At 42.3% G+C, this 19603-nt stretch overlaps 2 protein-coding genes across 10 annotated transcripts in view; one reads left to right on the forward strand and one right to left on the reverse strand.

The window, feature by feature from the left end:
- The first annotated feature begins 1511 nt into the window (after positions 1 to 1511).
- LOC136318765 (oocyte-secreted protein 2-like) overlaps positions 1512 to 19603 on the forward strand; it is a 59221-nt gene continuing 41129 nt past the window's right edge. Inside the window, exons 1-5 of one of the 8 annotated variants that reach the window (XR_010728119.1) lie at positions 1512 to 1795; positions 2450 to 2551; positions 6236 to 6440; positions 9661 to 9763; positions 14786 to 15077. The gene's annotated coding sequence lies outside the window, so the exon portion shown is untranslated. Of the gene's footprint in view, positions 1796 to 2449; positions 2552 to 6235; positions 6441 to 9660; positions 9764 to 14785; positions 15078 to 19603 lie in introns of those variants that run through there. The other 7 variants (XM_066251616.1, XM_066251617.1, XM_066251618.1 and 4 more) reach the window with 7 other exon arrangements.
- On the reverse strand, positions 3707 to 16133 carry TCN1 (transcobalamin 1). Of its 2 annotated transcripts, none has more exons than XM_066251615.1 (9): positions 15995 to 16133; positions 13509 to 13679; positions 12531 to 12668; positions 10973 to 11125; positions 9501 to 9691; positions 6734 to 6917; positions 5416 to 5599; positions 4104 to 4222; positions 3707 to 3933 (listed from the first exon to the last, which is right to left on the reverse strand). In XM_066251615.1, the coding sequence occupies exons 1-9, from the start codon at positions 16074 to 16076 to the stop codon at positions 3872 to 3874; spliced, it is 1284 nt and encodes a 427-aa protein (XP_066107712.1). In that variant the 5' UTR covers positions 16077 to 16133; the 3' UTR covers positions 3707 to 3871. The 2 variants fall into 2 exon arrangements, with proteins under 2 accessions (XP_066107712.1, XP_066107711.1); XM_066251614.1 differs by having other exon boundaries at positions 10973 to 11128.

Raw genomic sequence — 19603 nt, forward strand, 5'->3', positions numbered from 1 at the left:
CAACCAGAGCCATTCTAGAGCCTGAGGCAGAGGCCATAGAGCCATCCTCAGTGCCCGGGCCAACTTTGCTCCAATGGAGCCTTGGCTGCGGGAGGGGAAGAGAGAGACAGAAAGGGAGGGGGGAGAAGCAGATAGGCGCCTCTCCTGTGTGCCCTGGCCGGGAATCGAACCCGAGACTCCTGCATGCCAGGCCGATGCTCTATCACTGAGCCAACCGTGGGCCCAAAGAAAATTTTTTTAAAGATTAAATTTATTAGGATGACATTGGTTAATAAGGTTATACAGGATTCCAGTGTACAATTCTATGATACGGCATCTGCATACTGCATTGTGTATCCACCACTAAAAGTCAAGTCCTTTTTCATCACCATATATTTGGTTCCCTTTAACCTTTATCACTCCCAACCCCCTTCCCTCTGGTAACCACCACAGACACATTCATTAGTCTGCAGGCTATCCTCAAGCTCGGCACAGAGTCCTTTGCCTGCTTTTGCCCACACCTGTATATACTTAACCCTGTATGTAGCCCACTGAGTCTGCAGTTTCTAATTACTGACTTTAATATACTGCTCACAAACATTAGGGGATACTTTATCACTTTGTATTCATTTTCAAATATTCCCTAATGTTTGCGAGCAGTATATAGATAAATAATATCTGAAAGCCCTGTGTATTTGAAACTACTTTCATCCTCAGATTTAAAGAGAGAGAGAGAGAAGTTTGTTTGTTTGTTCATTTGTTGCTTTTAGTTTTATAGCTTACACATGAGTGAAATCATATAGTTTTTAGCCTTTTCTGCCTGACTTATTTTGCTACATATCATATTCTCAAGATCCACCCATGTCGTCACAAATGGCAGTATTTCACCTTTGCTTATGATTGAGTAGTATTCCATAGGACGTATATATGCATTACTGAGGTTGTGAGAACTTCTTGTTGTTCAGTCACCTTTGCCCTTCCTGTCCCCTCTGCCCGGGACACTCTCCAAATATTCTCATGGTGGCTACCTGCTTCTTTCATGTCTCTGTTCAAAGGTCAGCTTTTAGAGAGGTCTTCCCAGAACATTGTGTATAGGACAGGCTCACCCCACAGACCCCCTCTGTGCCCCTAACCTGTATCACTTCTCCCCATGCCCGTCATACTGTGTTTGTGATTCATTTACTGTCTGTCTCCTTCTCACTAGAATGTCTGCTCCAAGGGGCTTTGCATATTTTGTTCACTGCTCTGTCCCCAGTACATGAGAAACTACCTAGCTTACAGCAGGTACCACTTGAATACTTTTTGGATGAGTGAATTAAAGAACAAGTATAATAATACATGGGCATATTTTCCTTTGGGGGGAATGTCAGTGGTCTTGTGAGGTAAGAGCACAGGGGTGTGTTGGGGTGTGTGTGCTAGAAAGCTTCTGACATGGGCCCTCCTTCCCGCCTCCTGGTTCATGTCCACTCCTCTAGTGTGTGGGCCGGTCTCACTGCTCAGGACTATCATCCACCAGAAGAGACAGAGGAGGTCATGAAAGACCAACTTCCCCCTCCCTTGCAGTCTCTCTCTGGCTCTTCTCCTCTCTTGCTCTGATAAAGCCAGCTGCTGTGTTGTGAGCTGCTCTGTGGAGAAGCCCATGTGCTGAACACTGAGCACAGTCTCCAGCCAACAAGCAGGGAGGGAGGAATCCTGCCAATGACCATGTGAATGAGCTTGAAAGCAGAACCTTCCCCAGTCGAGCTTTGAGATGAAGGCAGCGTCCACTGACAGTGTGACTGCAGCCTTGTGAAAGATCAGAAGCCAGAGGACCCAGGTAAGCTGTTGTCCCTTGGATTTCTGACCCACAGCAACTGTGAGGTAATAAGTATTGTTGTTTTAAGCCATGAAATTTCAGGGTAATTTGTTATGCAGTGATATATAGCTGATCCATGGCACATGGTGGGAGATGAGACCAGAAAGACAGCTTGGGTCACATTGTGGAGGGCCTTGTATGCCACAGGAAGGAGCAGTAGGCAGAATAACAGCCCCAAGATGCCCACATCCTACTCTGGAACTGGTGAATGTGCCGGGTTAGGTGGTAAGAGGAATTCAGGTTACACATGGAATGGAGGCTGCTAATAAACTGCCTTTAAGATAGGAAGATTATCTTGGATTGTCTAAGTGAGCTCAGTGTGATCATAGCGGTTCTTGTAAGTGGAAGAGGGAGGCGGGGCAGTTAGGGTCAGAGACCGCCATGTGACGATGGAAACAGACGTCGGAAGGTACACTTGCTGACCTTGAAGGTGGAGGGGGCACGAGCCTAGGAACGCAGGCTTCGTCCCAAAGCCGGAAAAGACTAGGAAATAGATTCTCCCCTAGAAACTCTACAAGAACACAGCTCTTTCAAAACCTTGATTTCAACCCAGTGAGACCCATTGCAGACGTCTGACCTCCAGAACTGTCTAATAATAAATTTGTTTTGTTTTAGGGCAGTGAGTTTGTGGTAATTACAGGAATAGGAACCCAGCACGGGGTTGACCTGGGGTTCCAGAACCTGCACATGACTATCCCGAGAGGATCCAGGCACCTGGTATGCCCATTCTTAAATATATACGGTCCTTCCCTAGAAATGACCCCTTACGGCTATGGTTCCCACGAGACTGATCATGGCACAACTGTTTCATTAGCAAATAGCTTGCAGAACAGGAACTGTGTCAGCCATACATTTCTTCACTACACACTGTGGTGCTGACAGTCCTTGGCTAGCTACTAACTGGGTTTGTTTATTTTTTCCTGTGCCTAATTTCCTGCTTCCAAAGCACCCAGAGTCTCTCTCTGGACATTTTATAGATTTGTGTTGATTATTCTTTGCTGTGGCAGCAGATGGAAATTTGTTCCCTCAGACTCCATGGAGGTTTTGTAACAGTTCCAAGCCATAGGCACTTCTCAGAATGCAAGTGTGGCCAGGGCTTTCACTGGCCCCCGTGAGGGCAGTGGTGAGGGAGTGAGATTCCGTTAACCTCCCGTCTGTCTCTGAGGTTAAAGGCGCTTCTGTCTGATGGCAGTGTTACTACTGTCTACTTCACTTTGTGCTTATCTGAAGGACCTTTTGTCCTCTGGCATCTGAAAGGTCTGGTTCCTGCCTGCATGTGTAAGTGGCTCACATTCTCAGCATACAGTATAACTCAGCTCGTGCTGCTTAAATATAATTCAACTTTTTAAGAAGATGTGTATTCTGCAGAGGGTTTTTGTTTGTTTGTTTTGCTGATATGAATATCCAGGTGATTTTTATGGGGCAGGGAAAGGAAAATAAATGTGGGAAAAGAATGAGGGGTTCAAGGGAGACAGCTGGAGGCGGGGAGGGTAATTTTCCGCAAACTGTATGGATTGACTTTTTGTGTGTAAACCTCCCATTTCCCTCTCTGAGCAGAGCACCATTTTCCTCTCGAACCCACTGCCTGCGTGAAGTCTATACATCCACTGGGCGCCGCCCTTGCGTCTGGGTCTCTGAGAGCTCAGCCTCCCTGCAAGGTGTCCAATTGATCTCGTTGCTTGTGGCTGCAACATTAGATCCAGATTTCTGTCTTCCCCATCTGCCCAGGGTCACCCAGAGAGTTTTCAGGGGAACCTCGAGTACAACTGAGCTTAGTAGACACGGTCCAATCTCTTTCACGTCACTTCCTCCTGAGGTGGTCTTCCCTCTAATAATAACCCCCCTTTAAAATGGCATGATCAACACAGGCTCTTTGTGTATAGTGGTTGATATTTATTTAACATGCAAAGAGAGACAGGGAGGTTATTAGATACTCCTTTTGCAATTGAGACCAATGAAAAGGAAGGCATGAGGCCAATGTCCACATGGAATTCCACTGCAAAGGAATTCAATCCTGCTGAGGAAGGGTTGAGTTTATTAGTATTTGCTCCAACGAACCTCTAAATCATCACCATTGTGGACCACATAACTACCAACTCCTGGAAGAAAGAAAAAGGAGAAGTGGATTAAATGATTAGACCACCCAATCCCTAAATAATGGATAGCACTCTCCAAATTCCTCGGCACGTTTCCCACAGGAGCGCCCACCCTCACATCTGAATGCTCGGGCAATTTCAGTCTGGGGGGCTGTTGGCATGCGGTCCCTTACCTTGGTCCAGGGATTTGCCTTTATTCAGAAGTTCCCAGTAGGTCCTGTCGGTATTGCTGGCCTCCAAGCCCTGCACAGAGGTGATGTACGGGCCCCAGGCGCTCTCCACGAATGTGAACCTGTGGGGGCAGTGAATGGGTCACAGGGACTTAGGGTTTTCAAAGGCAACTCTACACAGGCATGGCTCAAACTATAATGTACCTAAGCATCACTTGAAGATACAATCCCCACAATGCAGATTTTTCTGGCCCTACTCCCAGATACTTTGATTCTGTAGGTCTGGACTGGGACCAGGAGTCTGCACATCCCATAAACACTGCAGGTGATTCTGATGCAGAATGCCCACAGTCCTGACTAAATTAGGGACACGAGGTCCATGGCTCCTGTCCCTCCCTCCTGCCATAGTAGACACTTTGAAGTTAACAACTTCTACTCCATGATAGTCACTATCAAAGTTACTAAAATAATAGTCGAAAGTGTTAGTCTGATGTGCTGGAGGCACCCTGAGTCCTAAGTTAGTGGGTTTTCTCTTCAAAAAGAGAAACAGGGAAGAATAATTTAATATTTCATTTTGTTGACTAAAAAGTGACACAGTCAATGTCTGGTTCACATTGTTTAGTCACAATTCTCTTTCTGAGAGCACTTGAAAGGAGCCTTTATTATCACATATGTTTATATGCATATACAGAATATGTTATATATATACACACACTTAGAGATTTTCATACATATGTAATTTTCTCTGTAGCATCTTATGTTATTGAAAACAATAAACAACTGTAAATTAGGTTTTAAAAACCAAATAAACCATAGTTTTCAGGCACAAAGTCAATATCTTTACCTTAGTATTTGATCTCTCTAGGCCAGGGAGCCTTTATCTAGGGGTCCATGAAACCTCTTGAAAGTGGGGTGTCAGGGGGATGGAATGGCTTCCAAGCATTTGTGTAACTTCTCATTTAAACAATGTTTTCTGTGTATGTTTATCTTTCTGGGGTGAGCATCCTACTCAAAGGAGTCACTGACTCAAAAATAGTTAAGAACCACTGTTCTAGACATTGTCTGATGTAGAAGTTCTATTTATTGAAGAAGATACACTGACAGGAGAGAGGTCCTCAGACTTATTCATCCATTAAGTGAACATCAATTAAATGCCAACTATGTGCTAGAGGACCCTGCTGCGAGATGTAGATGATCAGCAAAGGTATGATTCAGATGAGTTTTAATGCACTTTGCATTCACGTGCAGATTTGTTTTTACGGAGTCTTTCAAAAATCGCACAAACCCCTTAACCTTAGGTTATGAACCGCCATACCGAAAAGCAGTCTCATTTATTTTCTGAGCTTCCTCCATCACATCCAGGAAGACAGAACCATTTGACACGGTGACTCTGGTGAAATACGTTGTATTGGTTTTCACCGTGTAATTGACTGAGATAAATGAGGATGAGCTGGTAGGTTCCACAGGGAGAGGCTCGTGAGTGGAGATGTTAAAGCTACCTGGTAGAAACAGGAGAGCAGAGAAGAATTATTATTCAGAATTATAAGAGTGATGTTAGAGTTTGCACACCTATCCACCCTCTATCCACGAACTCCTTTCCTTCGTGGAGAGAGAGATTTGCTATAGGAGCAAGTGGCATCCATCAAGGAGCAGACCTCTCACGTGGTTAAAGCAGAAATTAAAACTAGATACTTACCAGCTTGTGAATGCTCATGATCAGCTCAACTCCTAGCTGTTTAAACAATTCAGTTGCCCCCTCTCCCATTTCTCATGGAGGCATCTCTCTTTTGGTATAGCATACAATAATGCTTCCATTTTTTTTTGCCTTTTTATTTTTAAACATTTATTGAAAAAAAATATTGTGCCAGGCACCGTACTAGTCATTTTACATGAACTGTTTCTTTCAGTCCTTACAAAAACCTATGTCAGATACTATTATCATTTGCATGTCTTACATTAGAAAACTGAAGCTCAGAGCTTAAACGTCTTGTCTAAGTTTCCTAAACCGGTCAGTGGCAAACGAGCAATAAATGACAAAGAAGAAAATGGCTCTCTATCTTGTTGCAAAACCAGTTGTTTGAATCAATGATTCATGCTGTAATTTCTTATAATACTGCCATATTCCTTCCACACAGACGTCTTATTTCCCCGACATGTACGTAATGGAAAGTCAGAGATGCTGTACTTTGCTGAAGATGGGAACGATGATCAGAACATCTCTCTGTATCCAGCAATCAGAAAAATCTCTTTGGAGATAGACATCATTCAACCAAGACTACTTTGTTTATCAGTGTTTAAATTAAGAATGCCATCTACTCCACTGTTAAGAACAAATCTCAGGTAGTTATCATCTCTGATGGTATATCAAGGACTGAGTTCTCTCTAGACATCATTCAACCAAGACTACTTTGTTTATCAGTGTTTAAATCAAGAATGCCATCTACTCCACTGTTAAGAACAAATCCTCAGGTAGTTATCATCTCTGATGGTATATCAAGGACTGAGTTCTCTCTGGGAACTGTGATGCTTTAGAGGTTTACTTGATCACTTCTGATCCCCAATGACACCTAAATCTCATATACTTTGAGTGTGACACTGAAAGGCACAAAAGAGTTTGTTCTTTAGTGCTATACCTGAACCACTGAGCCCGGAAGAGTTTTTGTTAATGTCCAAGTAGGTCTTTCCCCTCAGAGCAGGTAAGACCTGAGCTGCAGCAATTGGCCTTTGAAATGTTCCCTGAGGAATTTCCTTGAGCACCGTGTCCAGAGTTTGTGGGCAATTCCATTCACTTTCATTTGTGGATGAGACAAAGAGAGCCTAATGAGAGAGAGAGAGAGAGAGAGAGAGAGAGAGAGAATGAGAAACTTTAAATGAGGGGAAAGCTTACCTCCAATTCAGTAAATATTCATTTGACATCAATAACATAAGAGGCACCTTAGACAACTAAGATATATTTCCTGCCTTCCAGAAGCTTATAAACTATTTTGGACAGGGAGGTGGGGAATGCTTAATAATACAAAGTATAATGGCGCCCAAGGGAACAGACTATGTCTACCATATTCACTCTTGTATTTCCAACACTGCGACAATACCTGCCATACAGGAGGCACTGAATAGGTATTGTTAACAGACAGACTGTTGTAAAGGAGCCCCCTAAGATAAATGCTCTGAGATAAGCATTTAGTGGCCCAATCTTTGAAAAGAGGAAAAGCTCAAAACATTGAGTGGGGCCGAGGAAAGGCTTGATGGAGAAGGCGTTAGTAGAGGTAGCCTTTACCATATGATGGCATTTCAGTAGGTGACATGAGGAGAGAGAGCCCTGTACCCAGAGGGGACAGCCTGGCAGAAGGAGCTAGAGGAGCGGCGGCCAGGGCCTGGCCTGGCCATGATGAGAGTATCTGCATTTTAGCAAACTCCCCCCAAAACTTCTCCTGGTGCGGGAGGACTGGTGTGTAGGGAATACTCAGGGACGTTGTGGAAGAACAGTATGGACAAGGAAGTTGGGACCAGGTTGGTAGACCCTTGAATTTGGGGGCAACTTTTTTTTTTTTTTTTTTTTTAAAGAGGAGAGGGAGAGACAGAGAGGAGAGACAGAGAGAGAGAAGGGGGGGGAGGAGCTGGAAGCATCAACTCCTATATGTGCCTTGACCAGGCAAGCCCAGGGTTTCGAACCGGCGACCTCAGCATTTCTAGGTCGACACTTTATCCACTGCACCACCACAGGTCAGGCCTGAGGGCAACTTTTGAATTATTTGCTCGACTGTGAGCAGTCTAATAAGTTATAATAGGTTGTATGGGATAGAACAAGATAGTTTGCAGTTGTAGTAGACTCTAACAGAACTATATAGACAGCAGAGGTAAGCTGGATTGAAGGAGCAGAATTATGGGGCAGGAAAAGTTAGGAGGGTATTAGAGTGAGAAAGACAAAGGGTGAAATGGGTTGGACTTGAAGATGTTGCTCTGGAGTTTCTGAGGGAGGAGCAGTTCCCCCTCTCCATCATTTGTGGGTTTTTTTCTTTCTTTTGAAATTTTCTTTCATTGATTTTAGAGAGAGAGGAAAGTAGAAAAATAAGAGTTAGAAACATCAATTTGTTTCTGTATGTGCCTCGACCAGGGATTGAACTGGCAATGCTGGTATATCAGGATGATGCTCTAACCAACTGACCTATCTGGTCAAGCCCCCCCTCCATCTTTTCTGGAAGACTTAAAATGAACCAAAGAGTCAACAATTATTTGTGGGCTATTAAAAGAAAAGAAACCAATCACATCTCTTAAAAATGATCTCGTGGGCGGCGAGCTCTCCATCCTGCTGCGAACTGAGCCCCGGTAGGGCTGGCAGATAAGACCGAGGCCCATGCCGCACCCCTACATTTTGCACTACCTGGCTGGTGTGGGGCCTACATGGGAGCGTTTCCTAAAACCTCATCTGGGTGATTGGAAATGTGTGGCCCGAACAGGAAGCCACTGTTTTGAGTTAAATTCAAACTTAGCAAGGCCGACGACTTGAATGGTAACAATAGTACAAACAACCTTATGATTGGACCCTTACCCACAACACCAGCCTCACATGGTAATTTTCTCCAAAGACCCTATGCCGACCACGCTGAACACCTTGATCCTTCTAAAATGAGTAACATTCTTTGGTGCCTTTGGTCTTTGTCCTGCTAGCCTCTGTCCCTTGGAAGGTTCTTTCTTCCTGAGTTGGCATGGCAAACCCCTATTCATCTTAAAGACTCAGCGATTTTTTTTCCGTAAGCCTTCCTGGATCTCTTCTTAGAGTTGAGTAAATTGGTGCAGAAATAAAGTCTCAGACTTCAAGGGACATGTATGGGACAGTGTAGGGGCTGAGTGTGAGTTCTGAAACCAACTGTTCAGGTTTCCTCCGCAGCTGCATCACTTTACAGCTTTGTAACATCAAGCAAGTTACGGATGCTCCGTGACTCATGGTCTTAGTCTAGGAAATGAAAGTAATGATTCTTTCCTCGTTGGTTGCTGCATGTGTTAATGAGTTGATATAGATACATACCAGCTGCTGTTACTGCCACCACCACTCCTAAATGACAATCTAATTTGGGAGGTGAGATGAAAGCCCAAAACAGTGTTATATTGTAAAGTGTGAAATTCTGGGGGTTGGAACAAGATAGGTTGCAGTTGTAGAAGACTCTAGGATGTCTGGACATCATAGTCAGGAAAAGCTTCGTAGAAGCATTGGATATGGAAAGGTAAAGATTAAAGGTAAGGAGAATACATTTCAGGCAGAGAGGAGCATCATATGAATAAGAGCAAAGGTAGTACAGGGAACAGAATGGATATGATCTTAGGAGGCCAATAAAAAAGGATTAATATACTGCTTTCCTCTGTGTCTCCCTTCAGTGTCTCCTGTTTTAGCCTCTGACTTACCTGCATAGCTTCTCCTGTACTATATATGTTTCCAAGGAGACCATTTTCTTTTTTCTCAGACAGAATCTTTTTTACCAGTGACTTTATATAGTTATCGATATTTTTAAAATCCTCTTCATTTGCTTTGGTCTGCCCATTCACTATGCTCCTCTTCACACAGGTCAGAGCCAGGACAGCCATTGCACCAGTATCTGTCAAGAAACCAAACATTGGTGATAGGGTGACCAATCATGCCAATTTGACCTGAACTGCAGGGCTTCCTGGTATGTAGGACTTATTTCCTTCCTGGTACGTGGGACTTTCGGTGCTAAAAGAGGAACACATCAGGGCAAATTGGAATGATTACTTCATGCTAGTTGATGGTGGTAGAGAAAAGTGTCAAAATATAGCAATCACTCTTTCAACACTAATCACTCAAATATTTTAAGATTCTTTTTGTATGTGGAGTAACTATGTACCTTGTCCTCAATAACTCACATTTTGGTCATAGAAACAGTTATAAATTTGTAGATATATACACTCAGTCCTTCACTTTTTCATCTTTCAGCCATATTGAAAAGAGAATTGAGAAACCAAAGCATTGTAAACCAAACAATATAGGTCTTTGTAATGTTCCAAGGTTTTCATTAGACTGATTAGAAAATACCACTTAAGAGAATTGCTTTCCAAAAAATCTCCTTAACGAGGATGAGGCAAGAGATTGGAAGAAGGGAGGATAAGATGTTTTTTCTGTCTTGTTACTTATATTCCCCTGGGTAGTGATCTCCCTCTTTCATAGGAAAAGAAGTATGAAAAAATCTCACATTCTTCTTACTCTCCAGAGACACTGAATTATTTTCTTTGAGTTTTTTTGGGGAAGATGAGCTTGTGTATCTGTATTCATAGGGACTAAGCACCAAAACTAGTTGACTAAGGGACTGTTTTTTTTTGGGGGGGGGGGAGTAAGCCTATCCAGTGGGAAATTTCCACTCCTTCCCCATTGTGAATACACACTTTATTGATCAAAATATTGGGCCTTGTCATCTGGAAGGGTGTGTTGTTCAAGTAAACTCACACATCCAAATGGCTCCAATAAATTGGAAAAAGAGTCAGGGGTTAAGAGAAATGAATTCCACTGTATTCCCTTTCTCCCACACTTATATTTCCTAAAGTGACTTATATGTAGATTCTCATATTCTATCTTCATTTCAACAGATGGAAAAATTAAAGTCAAGAGTTAAGATTTATTGGTTCTATAATCAAAGAAGAGATGGGATAGGAACCAAGTTTTTCTACTATACTATACATCTAGAAAGAGACTTAACTGCCACCCCTCCATTTCCATTTTTCTCAAAAAGAAAATTTCCTTCTGAGAAGACTAAGGTAGATGAGAGAATAAAATCTACATACTTACTGGTAGAAAAACTTTAAGGGCAAGACCTACTGATAACAGTGTCCTCTCTCTATCAAGGGAATTGGGTTTAATGACTCACCTACTGAGAACTGACCACCAAAATAAAAGTTTTTATTTTCAGGAGTGAAGTAGTTATTAATGTCGGCAATTGAGTAGCTCCCGTCGAACAGACACAAGGCCAGAACGTCCAGGCTGAGCTGGTAGTAGTTAGTCAGCGGGTTGCCATGGTGTTCTTCTAGCAGAGAGAAAAGAAATACCTTACTCACAGGAATGGTACTGGGGTAATAACACATTTGCGGTCTATTCCCACTTATTTTATTCTAATTTCTTTACACTTAAGGAGAGGTGAGTAATAGGAAGAAGGATCAGTCAGAAAGCCAGCGAACTTGAGAAATTTAAAGGCTCTGAAGAGCCACCAAGTTCAAATTCTTGTATTTTGTCACTGAGGAGACCCAGTACTAAAGAGATTAAAATATTATGCTGATATTCAGGTGGTTACAGAGCTAGGACCAGGAGATGGATGTCCCACAACCAAGCCTCTTGCACTTTCAATAGTAATGGATTGAAGCTATAAGAAGTTGAGGCCATTTCAAAGAAAGACGGGACTGGAGGAACTCAATGAATAATAAGATATTGGGTAGGAGTTGAAATAAAAGCAATGCACCACACTGGCAGCCATCATGGTCAACTGATTGTTCCCAGTGATGAAGTACTTTTGGCTGTCTTTACCTTCCATAGTAGTTTTGCATAATTTGGTACTTATGCCACTGCATCTTGTATTGCTCAGCTATTTCTGATGTGATTCATTATTTGTCTAAAAGTCAAGCTTGTACAGCCCAAGTGCCCATCAGTAGATGGTGAATAAAAGAAGCTGTGGTACATTTACACAATGAAACACTACTCAGCCATACAAAAGAAAAAAATCTTACCCTTCATGACAGCATGGATGAACCTGGAGAGCATTGTGCTAAGTGAAATAAGCCAGTGAGAGAAAGACAAGTACCATATGAGTTCACTCATATGTGGAATCTAATGAACAAAGTGAACTAACAAGCAAAATAGAGATAGACCTATAGATAGAGAGCAGGCTGACAGCTGTCATGGGTAGGCATTAGGGGGCTGTGTGGTGGGGTAGAGGGACTGAGTGAAAAAAAGACAAATAACTCATGGACAGCAGTGTGATGATTGCCGGCACGGGTTGGTTTGGTGGAAGTGGGTATAGGGGGATTCATGGTCATGGAAGGGGACTTGACTTGGAATGGTAAAAAAGACAATACAGTGTTCAGATGATGTGTTGTGAAATTGTGCACCTCAAACCTGTATCAGTGTCACCACAATAAATTTAGTAAAAAAAAAGAGAGAAAGTCAAGATTGTAGAGGACTAGAGAACTGTCGTGTATTGTGTGTGTGCGTTTGTGTGTTCACCATTGTAATAAGGTAGTGTTTGATGAAGGGTCAATGCTCAGTTGAACATATTTGAAAATCCAATCCAACATGCATGTAGAAAGGGAAGATTTACAAAGATCGAGTAGGATTATGGAAGAGGAGAAAGAAGAGTGGAAGGAACCTTTACAGAATTCTGAATCAGTGGAGAAGAAGACAAGTTTGTTTCAGTTCTCTGAACACTTGATTCTCACCCATATTTCCAATTTCTTCCTGGAATTTCTCTTCTAGTTGTCTGACCAGGTGAAAATGTGTAATGGTTTTATTAGCTTCCTGACATGCTCCCAAAGCCAGTATAACCAAGGCGAGCTGGCCCGAGGTTAAATCTAACACTGAAAAAGAAAGCATTCCATTTTAATGAGGTATATACTTCTGATATTTTTGGTCTGCTGTGACTTGTGTTGCCTGTCACTTCTTTCTTTTGTTTCACTCTATACTAATGTTTTACTGTTCTCATCTTTGTCCCCCTAAAAGAGCCTTTTCTAGCTATATTGTAAAACTGTGAGCTAGAACTTAGTTTTTCCTATGAAATCAAAGGATCTTTTTGGAATGATGCAATCCGTATAAAAAAAAAGATAAAGAAAAAAATAGAGAAATATGAAATCTTAGGATTTTTCTCATTGTGGGTGTCATCTTGCCAGGAAAGTAATAATTGACTTTCCTATTCTGACTCACAGAGTATCAAAACTCTCAGGCTTTTTATGATTCTTACAGTAAGAGGTAGGTAGGAGTAACTTCATTTCCCCCTTACATTAAATAGAAAGCTGAGGCTTTATATTGACATGGAAGTCACAAAGTAGAGCCTGGACTCAAACTCAACTTTATGGTTGCCTCTCAATTGTCAGCCTTCATAATTGTGGTCCAAATCCCTGTCTGGTTGTGAACTCAGCTAGCTTATAGAACAGTATTAGCGGGTAGGGCTCTATAATTTCTTATGCTTTTCCTTGGGACCTGTTGAAGAAAAATGATTTGGGGGCCCCAAAGGAGTAAGTGGCTCTGGGGTGGGTGGCAGGGGATTGAAATTTGAGTCACCTTTCTGTTACCTAGTTTTATACAACTAGGATAGATGTAGCAGGGATGCTTCAGACACACAATTTTTAGGACTCACTGGTGATAATCTTTATAAATAGGTAACTGTTATCCTAAACCTTCCATCAAATATTGGTACTCACCACTCCTGTCTCTGATTTCTTGGATCAGCTGTTTTTCTAAGCTTTGGTCCGGGATCCCAACAAGTCTGAGGGACAACAGGACATTGGCAGCTTGAATAGCTCTAGGATATTTTGAACTGATCATCGTGCTTATTAGAGGCTGTAGCTGGGATAGGTCCTTTTTGTTTACCTCTGTGGCAGAGGGGGGAAGAAATAAGAAACACACAGAAAATATTACAACTAGGAACAGGGGTGATGTTAACATATTTAGAAACATATGTGGCACAGACATAGACCAATCCAGTAGTCATTGGCTATGTTACTGGCACAATAAAAGATGGGTCTGGACCCCCTGCTGTGCCAGGTGTTACTCCTTAACCAACCAGCATGGATGTATGTAAAAAATTTAAACACTGGTTCAGCCTTACCACTGGGTAATGACAGAATATCAACCCTGCCTTGAAGATCTAGTATCATTGCCTAATTTTGAATATGAAACCTAGAGAGGGTGTCCTTAAAGAAAACTCAGTAATCAGAGACTTAATCCACATCTTCTGACTTCCAGTGTATAGCCCTTTCTAATTCCTGGATTCGTTCTTTTCTTTTCCATCTTCTTCTAAATTAATTTTGTTAATCCTGAGGGAGACAAGGCAAACGTTCTATGTTATGTTGGTGATTAACCCTAAGGCTGAACTGTCTGATTGCCCAACTGGCCAGGCATCACAATCATTATTCAGCAGTACACACGCGCAGGAAAACCCTCTGGCTTTAGCCAACTGCCTGTTCAAATCCCAGGGACAAGGATGGAGGGAGTCAGTCACACTATACTGTGGAAGGAAAAACAGAATCCAGGGTCCCCCAAGAACTGGGGAACAAGAAAAGTTAGTTTTCACTTAGAACATTTCTAAATATGCTTTGCTTGTAATCCCAAGAAAATCTCCAGATGACCTTGGGTTAGCGGGATAGTCCGAAGAACATGAACCCCGGGTCCAGTCGGATCTTGACTGGATTCTGTGCCCTTTAACTTGTGACTGTGGGGAAGTTATGTAACCTTCCTGACCTTCAGTTTTTTCATTTTTAATTTGTGGATGTTAACACCTATTTCATAGGTATTGAACAAGAAATCACTTAATAAATGATAAAATCCTGTACAAATCATTACTTTCAGCTTAGCTGGAGCTTCTGTCCCTATACTTACAGTATCCAGGATATGTGATTTCTCTTGCCCACCTTCCTTCATTTTATTTATTTACTTATTAAAAAAAGATTTTTTTCTTTCTTCTTTCTTTTTAAAATAGAGACCAGGAAGATCTGAATCGAGCAATTATAGAAAGGTCACAGTCTGCCACGGGTACAATTGGATAATTGTGAGTCATCTCTGATATTTTGTAGATGCATCTGGTTTAGCAGATTTTTCTGGCCCTGAAACAGACCTTTTAGTTCCTGGTCAACAACTCAAATCAGCTTCCTTGACTACTGAAGGCAAAGTTAATTATTTTGGACAATGAATTGAACTTCAAAGTTTCCATAAAGACTCTCCTATTCTTAGGATACAGAAAAGAAAATGACAAGCCAGGAAATAAAATTAGAGTTGGCCTAGTCTGTGCTTTCATTTGTATGAATACAAGTCCTTCTGTTGTGGTATGGATCACTTCCTGTAGGCTACTGAGTACCAGGAAGATGTGGCCGCAGATGGCACCCTACAGTCATTTTTGGACTGATGTGAAGTTCAATTCCAGGGTAAAGACTCCATGCAGAAATTATACAATCTGAGAGCTATACCACACTTCAATAAATCACATGTTTCAACACCCTTTCCCAATTATCCTCCATTTATGAGTGGTGATAAAAAATTCAGAAACATTGGATCAGTCAGCTACTAGGGGGTCAGAGTAGACCTGAACCCAGTTTTTCTTTCTTCTACTCACTATTTTTAATAGAACCACATAATCACTGGATCCTACCCCTAAAGGACAGAAAGAAGATGGGGCTTATACCCATGTCCTGTAGGAAAAAAAGTGGAAGGGAGGCAGATGTGTAGCCTGGAACATCTAAACTCAACAATGACAAGAGAACAGTCTTCATTATTTGAAAGACATAGCTGATATCCCAAAACTCATGAGTTGAACTTCAGAAAAATAGATTGTATCTGAAAATCAAAAGATAACTTTCCATGATCTGAAAAATTTCTGGGGTCATGAATTTCCTACAATTGAAAATGAATAAAAGTAGACTGTTACTTGGCAGTGTCACTGTGGTAGAGAGGATCTGAGAACAGAAAGGACAGCTAGGCAAGTTAACATTGAATCTATGATCCCTCTTCCAACAATCTACATTGTGGACCTCTCCTTACCATCTCTGGCCACCCTTTACCTTACTCATTACTCATAGAGTGTAACCACATATAGAACTGACATAGGGTCTTTGTTCAGGTAACTCTCCACACAGTTTCCTGTCAGTAGCTACCAGGAGACTATCACAGTACTTTTAGATCAAAGGATACTCACCGCAGGTGGTGCATAGTTGGCTTGGAATAAGAGAGAACAAGAGGAGCCCCAGTAGGGGCAGGTGGTGTGATAGTAGTAGCATCTCTCCAGCAGGGTGTTGGAATGGGGAGAACCTGGCTGGCTATTTATTGGGTGACAGACAGAAGGTAAGGAGAGCTCCTCCTTCAGTTTGCCACAGCTTCTTTTACTCAAGCCAACATTGAGAAATTCAAGTAGGTGTGGTCAAGTATTTTTCCAAATAACATGACAAACCAGGAAGAAGTCTTGAAAGGTACAGTCAGGGAGGGTGACAAAATAATTTTTCTGTTTTCTATCCCAAACCTTTGAGGTTCACATTTCTTACATGACTTCAGCCCAATGAAAATAAATCCGGGGAATGATTATTTCCAGTATTATATCCCTCTTTTCCATTTTGCTTTTGTTATTTTTTTTTAAATGTGTCCTAAGACATTAGTTTTGATGAAGCAAGGGCTTACTTGCAACACATAAAAGTGGGAGCAGATTTTCTTTTTCTTTTTTTAATTGATTTTAATTTATTGTGTTTACATAGATTCAAGTGTCCCACTGAATACATCCCCCACCCCCATGTTCCCCTTGACATCCCCCTTGACCCCCTCCCTCCAACGCCCTCCCCCCTTCCCTCCAGGATTTGCTTTTCTGCTCTTTATAACGCTGTGTTATGTAGATATAATTTTACCAATCTCTTTCCCTTCTCAAAAGCGGAAGCAGATTTTCTAAGTTCAAAAACGAAGCAGGCGGTATAGGGAAGGAAGCCTGGCACGAGAGGGCACAGTGGGTTTCGACCTATGATTTTCTCCTAACATCAATTCCCTGAGAATCCCCAGGCCGGGAGGATAACCACAGAGATACACATCAAGTTTGGATTTTTGCCAAGCCAGGCAAGACTCTACATGCTACACCTGGGAAATGTTTCCATCAGTTCTTCTGAGAACTATTATGGAATACTATCAGTTTAGCTTTAAAATGTTTACTCTGGGTCAGCAAAATGGTGGGATAGGAGGTTTCTTGCTCACATCTCTGCACAGAAACAATAATTGATGCATCCATCCTTGGACCAAAGTTTCTGTAAGAACTTCAGGTTCTGGGTAAGAAGTTGCAGATCCCCAGTGAAGCCACTGAGGAAAGCCGGACTGGGAAGGTGCACCAAAGGAGACAGCCTTGTATTCAGACAAGCCAGAGCACGGCATCAGTGAACTCAAACTTTTCTTCCTGGCCTGTCATTTCCCTGGCTATATCCTGAGAAGGCAGGTTCACTGACCACGGTCCTGGCTGCAGACCCAGAAACAGCCTTACGTAAGTCCTTTAACCTCGTGAGTCTCAGTTTCCTTATCAGTAATAGTTCTTTCCTAAGGTTTTGTGAGGATTTTATGAGTTGCCCTAAAGGTGCTTAGAATAGTATGCAGCACACAACAGGCAGTGCATAATTCTTAGCGTTTATTGACTCGATAACCATGAACTCAGTTGGATCTACCTTGAGTCTGCTTGTCAGACCTGCTACCTGACTCCCTCAACCACTGATCTAACCAGTCCCCAGTGTCAAACAACCCACCTTCTGGAAGTCTGCTCCTCTGATCGAAATGACCATGATTTCTGTACCTCCACAGAATAACTTCCAAATTTTCATTTTAGCCACCTGTACCTTCCTTCAAGTCACTTTCCATCTAACTCCTAGAGCAGAATTTCCCAAACTTGATTAATATGTAGACCCCATCTAAGGAAAAGGCAAGTCTGGCACACAGTACCCTAGGACTTGGAGTCTAGGAAAAAGTTTTGATATTTTTTCTTGCAGAAGAGATATTTTATTGTCCTGGTAATGTTTTACAAAGTTATTCAGATCCTCAGAAAATTGAAAATATGTCTGTGAATCGGTGGGTTCTGAGTATTATTTCACAACTGCAGTGATATTTAAAACCATAATTCTGATTATTTGCTTTCTGGTTAAAATCTTGAAGGCTTGCATTGTATTTTGTATCAAACTCTATATTTTATTTTATCTTTATTTTTTTTAAAAAGATTTTATTTATTTATTTGAGAGAGAGAGAAGAGCAGGGGAGAAATGGAGCAGGAAGTATCAACTAGTAAGTAGTAGTTGCTTCTTGTATGTGATTTGACCAGGCAAGCCCAGGGTTTCGAACCAGCGATCTCAGCGTTCTAGGTTGACACTTTATCCACTGCACCACCAAAGGTCAGGCAAAAACTCCATATTTAAATGTGATCTCTAAAAACCTATACCTTCTGACCCTTGCCTGTTTCTCCTGCATTTATTTCACTATCTTGCACATCATTCTCCAGGCTCACTTTTTCAGTGCCAGTGTGCCAAGTTCCCTCCTGCCTCAAGGCTTATTTGCACGTCTGGTTTTCCTCTCCTGAATGCTGGCTCTCAGGTAGTGCTGCTTCCTGTCCTCTCAAATGGCCCGCTCATCCTTCCGCTTAAGTGTCACTTATTTGGGGCTGCTCTCTCTCTGCACACTCGGACCTGCCCCCCTGCCACCCACTTTTTCGACACACCGTACTTTCCTTTGTAGCACTTCTGAGAATCGCAATTGTTTACTTGCAGAATTATTTCTTAACTGTGTTTGTATAACGTACGTCTCCCTGCCAGACCGTGAGTCCCTCAAAGGGAAGCGTCTTTCTTCTTTACCATTGTATCTCCTGCAGTACCACGCCGAGTGCCTGCCACATAAAAGGCTGTCAAATGTTTGCTGAAAGGAGCCACCTCAGATCCAGAGCCAAATGATTAATTGGTAACACTCAATGCTAGGGGAGTTCCCGCAGCTTTCCACCTGAGCAATCCTAACCGATATCTTACCTCCACCCGACCCTCGGACGTGCTGCCAGCCAGTTACTCCCCTTCACTTCTGTTGCTTGGCCATTAATCATTACCCCACTCCACTGTGTAACCCTTCCACTGTTTAACCGCCACAGGTAACAGAACTTTCCCCCTGCAGGGAGAGACACAGCCAAACTAGTCCTATGTAGGCTGAGGCTGTTCGTCCTCTCGTTGCTGACGCCACTACAGTCTCAGCCCATCTCTTCGCCGACGAATAAATACATTTCTTAAAAACTCATCAGCCCTTGTGTGCCGCTCCTTTGGCGACCTAACAGTCATGGTAGATAATCTCACTGGAATAAATACTAGAAGTTTATACAGGAGCAAACTAGAAAAGTAAATGATCGGGGTGGCTTCCAATCAGGATTGAGAGAGAATTCAGGATTGAAGCGTCTGGAGTCTGGAGTCAAGGTCATTCAAATATTACATATGTGAGCGTCGTCTATTCATCATTTCCTTATCTAACCAAGCAGATCCACTTTGAGATAATCTATACTCCTTTTCTTTTGCCTCTCTCTGCGCTGATAAGCAAGATTTATATAATTTTGTTGTTTGCTTGACTTATTGAAGGTGAATATTGAGAAATGAGCCAAGCACTAAAATTGGGTCCAGGAAAACCCAAGTTTTTCCAGGCTTATCAGCAGAGCAAGACAGGGTCCTAAGGGTTCCCAGGTGATCAGGAGATATGGCCCAACACACATCACTCTGAGCCAAGCACAAATGGCCTCAGGTTGGCTCCTGTGAATGTGGGGACTGGA

This window comes from Saccopteryx bilineata, chromosome 1 (genome assembly GCF_036850765.1).
Source record: "Saccopteryx bilineata isolate mSacBil1 chromosome 1, mSacBil1_pri_phased_curated, whole genome shotgun sequence".
Lineage (NCBI taxonomy): Eukaryota > Metazoa > Chordata > Mammalia > Chiroptera > Emballonuridae > Saccopteryx > Saccopteryx bilineata.